The following is a 12,401-nucleotide window of genomic DNA, read 5'->3' as shown; positions in this document are numbered from 1 at the left end:
GTCTTCTTTTCAAGGAACAGTGCTGATACATGTTGTGAAGACCTGGGCCATTCTTGTCATGCGGAGCTTTAGCTCAGTAAACAAGTCCACAGGCTCATGGTTTCTTCAGTTGTACTTAGAGCACCAGGGCAGCGGCACACAGATTCGTCTCATCCTCTTTTCTGTCTAATGGCCACAGAACTGGCTCCCATAAATTGCTTCTAAGATAGTATACACAGCAGTAATAAAGAATGCCAGCTTATTATGCTCAAATATTCCTTGAACCGTGGGGAAGAGGAGAATACAAAAAAGTCTTAGCTTTAGTTTGAGGATAGTGTACATGAGACTAGCTATAAATGCCATTTGTTAACTAAGGAGAGGAACTGGTAGTGTCTTAGTGAGGGAAAGATAGTATGCTTCCAGCACGTAGACTTTGCTAAAAACTCATTGGAATATTCCATCCCCAAATCTGGAAATACGTCCCATCAGTCAGCACCGTAAGTGACTGGTGAACCCCGGATTGAACACTGGGAGGTCTAATGAGGCTCAGTCCTCATATGACAGTCATTCTTATTTTCCATAACACAGGAGACCAAGCTCACTGGGCATAGGAGTGGGCACCACAACCTTCTTTTCTCTTAAGAATTAAATTCAGCCAGGCAGTGGTGGCACATCCTTTAATCCCAGCACTTGGGAGACAGAGGCAGGTGGATCTTTGTGAGTGAAAGGCTAGCCTGGTCTAGGAGCTAGTTCCAGGACAGCCAGGGCTACATAGACAAACCCTGTCTCAAAAAAAAAAAAAAAGCAAAACAAAGAAACAAAATAATTGCATTCAATTCATGCCATAGTTATGATGCCTCAAAATATTCCCTCTGGCCACTGGGGGCGGTGGTGGCGCACGCTTTTAATCCCAGCACTCAGGAGGCAGAGGCAGGCGGATCTCTGTAAGCATGAGACCAGCCTGGTCTACAGAGCAAGTTCCAGGACACGCCCCAAAACTACACAGAGAAACCCTGTCTCAAAAAACAAAACAAAACAAAAAAATCCCTCTGTTAACCTCATTTCATTCCTCACTTTTCAAAAACTCTTCCTTTAAAAAAGCATTATGAAAAAAGGGGGAGCTCTACTAATTTTTTGGAAACTGAAGAATGCTTACAGTATTACATAAATTCTGTTTTCATGTCAAATATGAGATCCACTAAAACAAGGAAACAACCCCATGAAAGCTTCTTCAGAGTCATGTGAAATTTCTGTGCCAGTAAGGACCCTCAGGGGAGCTGACAGAGGACCCTGAAAGGTATTAGAACCTGGCCTGAGAATGTAGGAAACAGGAGATCATAGAGAGGTAAAAGATACTGTGACTGAGACACTAGAATGCACTTGACTGGGCTGTAACAGTTTCATGTTGTCGGGCTAACAATCTTCTAGTAGGAAAGGTGTATCTCATGTGAAAACCATGACAAGAACATTCTCTTTATCATGTCACAGAAGGGATTTCCCAATCTCCCCACACCACCTCTTTCCACATTGCCCTCATGTAATCAAATAGCTACAGATATAAAGTCAGTATAAATATAAAGTAAAACCAACGGCTCTTCCCACGTTAGCCTCACCTGCATTTCACTGAATTTCTCTCCCCAAACCATCATCTTGACCTTGCCTAAATCTTCCTGGTGGGCTCATGAACCAAGAACTAGCCAGAACTACAGAGACAGTCCTGAGCTCTTGAGACACAAGTGTCAATTTCTCACCTGCATTTCTCTCATTTACTTGTGAAGTAATATTTTTATTTCGGAATTGCGTACAATGTATTTTGACCAGATGCACACCCCCAACTACTTCAAGACCCACCCCTCCACTTCTATCTCACTAACCACTCAACTTTATGTTGTTCTTCTTCTTTTTTTTTTTTTAGCCCATTATGTCCAATTTCTGTTGCACAAATTCTCCCAGGTGTGAATCCTGCCCCAGAGCATGTTTGATCTACCAGGGATCACACCCTTAAAGAAAACTGATACTTCCCATCCTGGCAGCCATCAAATGTCAACAAGTCACCTGCATTTCTCAACCTCCTCTGTGTCTGCCTCACTGGAAAATTCAGAACTGAACCCTCTCCAGTTTGTGTGGGCACCAGAAAAGTATTCTTTTATCTGCTATGTATTCTTTTATCTGCTATGTGGGTTTTGGTGGTTGCTATTTGTCATTATGAAATACTATAAGCTAACCTGATCTTGGAACTTAAAATGATGACCAGGATGATACTAATTAATATCTACCTCACATTCCTTCATTTAGTCACCCAACCTATAGTAGTCACACCTGAGAATAGGGTAAAGTATTGGGGGGGGGGGAGAGGCAGATAAACATACCTAGGGAGCACATTAAAAACTGTCAGAATCACAGAAGAGACAGCCAGGCTCCAAGTGCAGAGCTCAGGAGTGGACTGCAGGAGCCATTGTCCATGCACAGTCCCGCATAGCCTCTGACCTCACCTCCAGCCTCTGGTGATAAACAACATCGGGACCTTCAGACTCTGCAGGTGAACGTGGCTCCCTTCACTCTTAGCACATATTTCATGGTTACTCAAAGGCTTCCAGCTCTGGACCTTGGCATATCCAGTTCTTCAACCTGTCTGAGATCTTGTCTCTCTGGTGTGGCCCTTACCGCCCTCTAAGACCTTTTTTAATTTTGAGTCATTCATTAGCCTCAGAAAGTTAGTACCTTTACTATCCCTTAATCTGAATTCCACTAGCAAACATCAAGTTACTGGATAATATTGTAGCTTGGCTCAGCTTCTTGTAATATGGAGGGACCAAACATTAAAAAAAAAAATGCTTAAATAGTAATGAATATCAATGACCCCCTACGAAGCCAAAGAAGTATCAGCACAGATGGTTTATTATGAACAAAATATTATACTGGAGGTGTTATTAAGAATGCATGTGGAAATATTTCTCCAGAACAGCTGGGGGTAATATACTTCCATTTTATTTTTTATCCAGTTTTTATTAGTTCTTTGATGTAGCTGGAGTTTTCTCTCTGGGTCCTGCCAAGCCCTTATTTTATAAGTCCCACTTATAAAATAAACACACAGACACTTATATTATTTAAACTGTTTGGCCTAATGGCTCAGGCTTCTTGTTAACTGTTCTTATATCTTAAATTAACCCATTTCTATTAGTCTATAAGTTGCCACATGGCTCGTAGCTTACCGGTACCTTACATCTTGGTTGTCATGGCGGTGGCTGGCAGCATCTCTCTGCCTCAACCTTCCACCTCCAAGAATTCTTCTCCTCCTTGTCCTGCCTACCCTATCCTTCCTGCCTGGCTACTGGCCAATCAGAGTTTTATTTATTCACAACATACAGGACATCCCACAGCACTTTGAGGCTTCATGCAATGTGTTTTGAGCATATTCATGCCTCTCCCGGAACTCTTCCCAGGCCCACACTCTTTACTTACCTAATTTGTGCCTTCTTTCCTTTCTTTATATACCATTCAAGACCAACTTGTGACGCCCAATGTTTTTAGATGTGTAGTCTCCCATGTTCGGCATACTGGGGGCTACACTCTTGGAGAAAACTATCTTTTCTTCTCCCAACATCTAGCAACTGCCAAATAGCTCTATGGTTAGGGGTGGAATTGTGCACCTGACTCCCCTCTCCATGCTGTCCGGTTTAGACTCATGCAGCCTAGTGCAAAGTGTCACAGCCACTGTGAGGTCACACGTGCAGCTTCCCTGGTCTGTCTAGAAGACACTGTTTACACGTAGTCATCCACCGCCTTTCATCCTTACCTCTTTCTTGCAATGGTCCCTGGACCTTGGAAGTTGTGGGGATGAAGTCTATATGTTCACTTTGGGGCTGAGCTTTCTGCGGTCTCTTATTCTCTGCACCTTGACCAGTTATGGATCTCTGCATTAATCACCATCCACTGCAAATAGAAGGGTCTCATGTGAGAGTTGAGAGATGCGTTGATCTATGATACAATGATAAGTCACTAGCAGTCCGTTTAGCAGTGTGCATTTAAGCAGCATAGTAAATATAACCACTTTACTGTTTTGAGAAGGCAGACATGGTGGATGTTTTTCTGCTTGAGTACTGGGTTTTCTTTATTACTACAAGTGTGTGATTATATATATAAATGCATACATGCACATGCATATAAAACACTCTCTTGTCTTTTGCAGGGGGGAGGGCAGTTTGACCACATAGCTCCAGCTGACACTCAACTTCTGACCCCTACTGCATCAGTCTCCCTAGTACTTGGATTACAAATTTTCTCCATCTAGCCTCTTACGAATAGTTTTGAACACTGTTCTAAAGAGAAAAAAATGAAAAGAGGAAAAGATGGCCCGATAATGAGAAAAACATGTAAACAAAATTAGACAAACGTATGAAGGAAAGAAAATAAAAAAAAATATGAATTTTGTGAATTATGGGGAACATTTTGAAAAGTACACAGTCTGGTGTTAATTATTCTGGATTACTAGATATGTTGCTGTAACTGAATTCTTAACACTGAGTAATTTATAAAGATAAAAACTTTTTATAGTTTGGAGGCTGGGAAGTCTGAGAATTCTGGGAAGTCAACAGCATCTGTCCAACGTGAAGGATGTCCTGCTGCATGATAATCAATAAGGCATGGGATACAGGCAGCTCAGATCCCTTACTCCTCTGATAAAGCACCAAGTGCCGTCTTTGAGGCCCTTCCCTCATGACCTCCTTAATTCTCGTGATTTCCTGAAGGTTCTGCCTCCATACACATCAGTATATGGAGTTGGTGGTTAAGACTGGACACATGAACTCTAGGGGACATATTCAAATCATAGCCGGTCCCAAATCTGCTTCTAGTAGTATCCTCAAATACTCATGCTGATCAGTATGATGACGAATCTTCAAGGGGTCCCTGTACAGGTACCTGAGCTCTTTTTTGTGTGAAGTTTCCTTGTTTCTGATACTTTGTCCCTATTGCTGAAAGCATTACAAACTTTGTTTACAGAATACAGAGAAATCAGTCCGGGACTGAGCTCTGAGCGCTTGCACCTCTGAATAGCATTCATATTGCCTTAGGTGTTGAGTGGGCCATTAAGGGAAAAAAAGGCATCATAGACAGTCTTAGTTAGGATTTCTATTGCGTCGATGAAACACCAGGACCAAAAAGCAAGTTGAGGAGGAAAGGGTTTATTTGGCTTACACTTCAGCATTGCTGTTCATCACTGAAGGAAGTCCAGAGAGGAATTCAAACAGAGCAGGATCCTGAAGGCAGGAGCTGATGCAGAGGCCATGGAAGGGTGCTGCTTCCTAGCTTGCTTCCCATGACCTACTCAGCCCACCAACAACCCAGTCATGGTACCACCCACCATGGGCTGGGCCCTTCCTCATTGATAACTAATGAGAAAATGCCCTACAGCTGGATCTCATGGAGGCATTTCCTCAAGTGAGGCTCCTTCCTCTCTGATGACTCTATCGTGTGTGTCAAGTTGACACATAAAACCAGCTAGTACAGATATTAACCAGCTGTGGGACCTGCATAACAATACCGACATACCAGTCAAGTTATGCCCAGTGGTGCAATTGGGGAATGACTATTTGGGTGGTAACCAACCACTTTCTGATTAGATTTGATGTATACTCCTACATGCCTGGTACTGCAAGACTGGTCAAATGCCTATGGCTTAGGGGCTCACAGGCTCTAAGCAGGAGTCTACTACTGACGCTTTGCTGAATAGACATGTTGCCAAGCTGCCTTCATACTATGTATGTTCATGCCCTTAAACTTCTGGTGCTCCCGGCTTTGAACAGAGAAGCTTCTTTCTGTAAGGGCAGCAGTTAATGAAGAGATTCATAACTGATTAAGGTCCTGAGACTAAGTGACTGTTTGGTGGTCTCCCTAGATAAGACACCTATATTATCCCTGCTAATGTCCACAGAAAATCACAGGAGAGATGGCTGAAAATTTGTAGGAGCTGGAGGTTGAGGATGACTGTTTTGGAACACATCCTGATATCTCATAGTCAAGGCAATCATAAATACACAGCTGCTTCAGATACCTACACAGATATGCACAAGATTGGGACCTTCAACATTCTACCATAGATGAAGAAATGTGTTTATGAGGTCCCACCTCCAGCTGAGGAGCTATTGGCAATTATCAGTTGCCAAAGAAAGGAGTGTTATTTTTTTTTTAAGTGTTGTAACCACTGCTAATTCGCCTGTGATATGGTGCTACGGGATGCAGGAAAATATAAGAACTCAGCTGGTTATGGCAAAGTTACTACCTGAAAATATCAAGGAATTCCTTCAGAGAGAGCCAAATTCCAAGGAGCTTTTGGTGTTACTTGGCTTGTTATATCTCAGCTGTCTTCTGTTATGAAAATCACGTGTGCCTCCATAGTTTTCCCAGTTAATTTTTCCCTAAGAAGGGCTAACAGTGTGGCCTGGTCACTCTCTGGACATACACACTCCAGGTATTTGGAGAACATCCTCAGGAAAGGCTTCCTTCCCCTCAGCTCATCTGTTTCTCCCCTTTCTGCACTGGAATCAGATATCTCCCTTAGCCACTTTCAAGGACTAACAGAAATAACAGTCCACATGCTAGTCTCCCCATTTAAGGTAAATTCCACAAGGAGACACCACCTAGGTCAGGTGGACCTTAAGTAATAGCTTTACACAATTTAGGTCGGACCCTCCTTTCTTACAGCCTTACTAACTTTACAGACCCCTAACTTCTTATCTAACCACTCCTAGGAATATAGATTGTGCACATAAATTTCCTTTTTGATATACTGATATTAGCTCTCATCTGACCTCCTCCCTTTAACCACTCCATTTTCTGGTCATAAAAGAAAGCCTGACAATCACTGCCTGAGGAAACTCTTACCTGCCTTTATGACCTTGCAGGAATTCAGACCTGGTGACTGGCTGGAGGGGAGGATTGTGATTGTTTGGTTATATAACTGAAAAGCTAGAGACGGAATGGTGAATTAAAGTGAATGGACTAATGAGCTTGGTGTGCTGGGATTCTATTTTGCCGAAAATAGTCCTCACCGTTAGTAGTTTCTCCCCTGAGCCCCTGGGGTGTATAATATTAAGGCTGGTCCCTCTAACACTATACAAGACCTGGTGCCAAACATGGGGCACAAAACCATGACCCCGAGATTAAGAGTCTCATGCTCTACCAACTGAGCCAGTCGGGTTGTGAGATTTCCCCTTGGCTTTAATAAATTTTATTTAATTTCTTAAGATCTTGTAACAGTCTATAAAACCTGATGTTCCTTAAACAACAAATATTGGGGGGTGACTCAAGGGTTGGTGGGAAGCTTTATATGTCCTATTTTTAAGTCTCTCCTCCACCAGACAGGTCGCAGTTACAATTCTTTCAGTATTCAAAGGCCATTGTTTAACCCAGATAGGAGCATCAGATTTACAAGTAATGGGGTCAACAGTAGACAGTGGCCCCTGGGATAAATTTTGATACTTTAGGCCACATCTGTCATTTATAATTTTTGGAATAATGGGCTCATTTGTGCCTTGGGTTTATTTACCCAACTTCGTTTTAGTTTAAAACCCATCTATAGCATTAGAGTTGATGTCAGTCCATAGCAGAGCTTGATGATACACCCATTAGTTACAGCATGTCTCTTCCTCAGAGAGTGTTAGGTATAAAGGGGATGGCATATGGGCAGAATATGCCATAAGTTTATACTTGCCAATCTTTTCCTGAAATACAAGAAACATCCGTGCTTATGTCTAGTAAGCCAATTATTTTCTTTCCCTGTATTTCAAGTGTTTAGTTGGTTTGGAATATTTAGTTTCCTGAGCCCAGAAGGCCATATCAGTAGAATCCACACCAGCAGCTAGCTCCCTTAAGTGCTGCCCTGCATGAATCTGAATTGTTTTGTAGGGGGTTGTACAATAATCTTAATCTCTTTAGTCAAGTCAGGATCAACATTTCCTAGGACAGTTTTTATACCTTGTACAGCAGAGGAGCTACCTAATATCTGATATATATATATATATATATATATATATATATATATATATATATATATATATATATATATATATATCAGACCTAAATAAAAACTTTATCCATAAATCTAACTTAAGCATACATCCTCAGTATCTCTAGGTTATTTACTGAGATTTATGTATCATTTATAACATATCTAGATGTTTATATGTTATATTTTTCTATCCCAATAAATGGCAATTCATATCATAAGTTTTTTTTAAACTTTCTAAACATTTCCTATATCTAAACCTTTATATCCCTATAAAAACTTTACATCCAAAAACATCTATGTATTAAATTCATCAGGAGAAATAAGTGATTGATTATTGAGAATAGCCAATGTAAAGTGAATTTTTTTAATAAAGGAACAGTAAAAGGTCATTTTGAAATCTGTTAGGTGAGCTATCTTTTACTTGAGATTGGATAGTAAAGCAAATTATCTTTAAGCCTGGTAAATGAAAATATAATCTAAATGATCTCAAAGCATAGTTTGGACAAAACCCTGGCAATAAGGGGTATGGCAGTTTTGTCCAAAGCTTAAACTTTTTAAATGTTAGGGGGCTAAGTAATGAATTGATTATATAAAATATAGCATACTTAGCATGCATATAAATATGATTTTGTATACATTAGAGAATTTGATCATTCATAAGATGATCAAGCTTTAATTTGTATCCTAGTAATGATCTCTAATAGCTTGTAGCTTAGGTACAACTTATCCTTAACAGTTTACAGTTCAGGTCGGCCAATCAATCAACAAGTTTTATTTCTTAATTATCCTTAATTAAGGTAAACTTATTCCTAACAATTTATAAGTTAGTTATCTTTATAAGCTTAGGACTTAAGTTTTATACCTGTCAGGTTTAGCCTTAAAAATATTGTTTGTACTGAAGTTATTTTAATATAGAAACAGGAATTTTTTTTTTTTTTTTTTGGTTTTTCGAGACAGGGTTTCTCTGTGTAGCTTTGCGCCTTTTCCTGGAACTCACTTGGTAGACCAGGCTGGCCTCGAACTCACAGAGATCCGCCTGGCTCTGCCTCCCGAGTGCTGGGATTAAAGGCGTGCGCCACCACCGCCCGGCAAAACAGGAATTCTTATTCAAAAATCTAGTATATAAGGAGAGTAACAATTTAAAAAATCCTTTATGGTGTATTATGACATAAGGTAAGTACAGTAAAAAATCCAAACTAAAATGGAGGAGTATTTTTCTTTTTCTTTTTTTTTTTTTTTTTTTTGCAGCTGCAGCCAGGGGTTTATCAGATAGCCAGATAGCTGCCCAGAATGGCAGGATGAGGGGAGGGGGTGGAGACATAGGCGGAAGTGAGCTGAGATACAGATAGCAGATAGTTAGGTTCAGAGAGAAGGCAGATGTTTAGGATTCCACCCCCCAAACATCTTCAGGGGTCTGATGAATCCATACAGTCTTAGTAGGGCACCCCGTCACCAGGACCTGTTTTTGTTTTTGTTTTGTTTTGTTTTTTTTTTGCAACGGGTTAGCTGAAGTTCTTGTACTTGGCCAAGATTTTTGTAAATTACTAAGAACTTAAAAGTCAACCCATAACGAGGAAAGAGTGAGAAAAGAACACTATTTTAGGAGAGCTGGGAGTTGCCATTAGTTTTTAAACCAACCGGTACTGTCAGGCCTGTGAGGCTTGCATTATTATTTAAAGGAAGGCTGCTGGAGCAGAGCTCCTAGTTAGTGATTTAGAAGTTTACAGCTCAAGTTAGCCTTTAGATCCAGTTAGTTTTAGCAAAAACAAACAAACAAAAAAAAAAACAACAACAACAACAAAAAACCCCACAACTGTTTGTAGTAGGGATGCTGCGGCTACAGAGAACATAGTGAACTTCATTAGCTCTGGTTTACACTCTCAGGAGGTCTGGTAGTGTGATAATATTGTGTTACCTCCTTGTAAGACCCCAAATGAAATAACAGCAGTGTTCTCCCTAAAAGGGAGGGGTTAGAATCTCTGTTGTTTATCATAGTCTGCCGGTAAATCAACTTCATAAGGTCGGCGGCTTTTAGGGGTCTCCTAAATCTTTCCTTACGTTTTTTAGGAGGCCTTATGGGGTTCAGACAGTCTGTTGCTTCCTTCGCTAAGCCTGTAAACAGACTGGAGCTGACTGAAATGCCTTTCGTCTTAAGCCTGTGTCCTGTAACTTCCATCAAAAGCTGATTCTCTTTAGACTGGTTCTGACTCATGGTGCAAGAAGGATTCTTAATAGGGAAGGGGGTTATTCAACTACTCACCACAAAGAGGCCTGCATTCCTCCAGGTCTGTAGTACCTTTGGTGAGGTCTGTCGGTAGGCGGCACTTCAGGGGTCACCTTTACAACTCTCCTGGAGAGACTGCCTCTTCTCTGGACAGCCTCCGCCAAGCAACACCACTGCTTTTTGAGTGTGCTTGGTAGATTACTCTTCCTGAGACTGGGTACCCAACTCCCTGGCCTAGTATCCCCTTCTCTCATCTGCTAACCATGCATTTAATTTCACAGGTACACCTAAGAGAAAAAGTTTCCTCTTTAAAACTCCTCGGCTGCATGTTCTACCATTAATACATATTTTTTTTTTTTCCAGCAGAAATTCTAACCATCTAAAGAGTTACAGGTTGTCGTTCTCTGGACCACAGACATGCTGTCTAGCTGCACGTCTGCACCCACCCTCCAGCCCATACCAATGTGCTGTCCGGCTCAGCCCTGCATCATGCCCTCCAGCACAGACAAGAAAGCCTGCTGTATGTGTCTCACAGAGCCTGAAACAGCCTATGCTTCCTGGTTTCCCCTGCATCCCAGGCCTCAAGAGCCCCAGCTTCGCTCCCATATCAGGAACCAACTTCCAGTAACCATGAGAAATTTCTACAGCCCCCTTTGTCATGTACCCCTTTTTCTGAACTGAACTCTCCAGCTTAGGGTCTGGACTGCCCTTTAAAAATGCTCTGTTATTAATTTTGTAAGTTCTGCCCATGATCCTGAATTGTATGTACCACCAGACATTCTCTTTATGTACTTATGACAATTGGTCTGTATGTAAGCTTTGCTATGTATACCTTGACACAGGTTATTGCTGTTTTCTCATAGCTAATGGTTTAATATTGCATTGATTACAAATTTAAACTAGGTAAGCTACAGCTGCAGCCTTGGTCCCACAGATGCTCATGACTCAGGTAACTCTTTAGCTATGCCTCCTTAAAATACAGGTTAACCAAATTAATACCACTAACCAAAGATTAATAGATAGAGTTAATGTTCCAAACTAACCATTTCTTTTTGATAAGTCACAATCATAATATTCATACACTTTTGACCATATTATGCCATATTAGCTAATGATAGTTTTTTTTATGTTACTGCTCTACTCCCTTTTTAGGACAGAGATATTCTAATTATATGCAACTATACCTATTAGATGGTTAAAATAATGCTCAGCCTGCCATCTATATAGACTATTGATTATATATATATATATATATATATATATATATATATATATATATTATTGGTACAATATTGATACATGTCAATATTAATTAAACATTACTTATTATTTTTCAAGCCATCTCCAAATTTAAGTTTATCTACATATTCACAGCCCTAGAGAAAATTAAACATTCTCCTTTTTTTTAACTAAACAAGAAAATGGGAACTGCTACAGGCTGCAGGAAAATATTGTAAGAACTCAACTGGTTATGGCAAAGTCACTACCTGAAGGGATCAAGGAATTCCTTCAGAGGAAGGCAAATTCCAAGGAGCTTTTGGTGTTACTTGGCTTGTTATATCTCAGCTGTCTTCTGTTATGAAAATCATGTGTGCCTTCACAGTTTTCCCAATTGATTTTTCCCCTAAGAAGGGCTAACAGTGTAGACTGGTCACTCTCTGGACATACACATTCAAGGTATTTGGAGAACATCCTCAGGAAAGGCTTCCTTCCACCCAGCTCATCTGTTTCTCCCCTTTCAGCACTGGAATCAGATATCTCCCTTAGCCACTTTCAAGGACTAACAGAAATAACAGTCCATGTGCTAGTCTCCCCATTTAAGGTAAATTCCACAAGGAGACACCACCTAGGTCAGGTGGACCTTAAGTAATTTACACAATTGCTTTACACAATTTAGCTCAGACCCTCCTTTCTTACAGCCTTACTAACTTTATAGACCCCTAACTTCTTATCTAACCACTCCTAGGAATATAGATTAAGCACGGAAATTTCCTTTTTGATATACTAACTGATATTAGCTCTCACCTGACCTCCTCCCTTAACCACTCCATTTTCTGGTCATAAAAGAAAGCCTGACAATCACTGCCTGAGGAAACTCTTACTTGCCTTTATGACCTTGCAGGAATTCAGACCTGGTGACTGGCTGGAGGGGAGGATTGTGATTGTTTGGTTATATAACTGAAAAGCTAG

General features: G+C 40.6%; 1 protein-coding gene across 1 annotated transcript in view; it reads right to left on the bottom strand.

Annotated features, from left to right (window-relative positions):
* Positions 1–10,199, bottom strand: part of LOC131922889 (transmembrane protein 45A-like) — a 46,720-nt gene extending 36,521 nt beyond the window's left edge. Inside the window, exon 1 of the mRNA XM_059277726.1 lies at positions 10,046–10,199. Within this exon, the coding sequence (XP_059133709.1) occupies positions 10,046–10,199 (154 nt within the window). The remainder of the gene's footprint in view (positions 1–10,045) is intronic.
* Between the last annotated feature and the right edge of the window lie 2,202 nt (positions 10,200–12,401).

The sequence above is a fragment of the Peromyscus eremicus genome, chromosome 12 (genome assembly GCF_949786415.1).
Source record: "Peromyscus eremicus chromosome 12, PerEre_H2_v1, whole genome shotgun sequence".
NCBI classification, from domain to species: Eukaryota; Metazoa; Chordata; class Mammalia; order Rodentia; family Cricetidae; genus Peromyscus; species Peromyscus eremicus.
The sequence above is the reverse complement of the archived record's forward strand: the minus strand, read 5'-3'. Positions and strand labels throughout refer to the sequence as shown.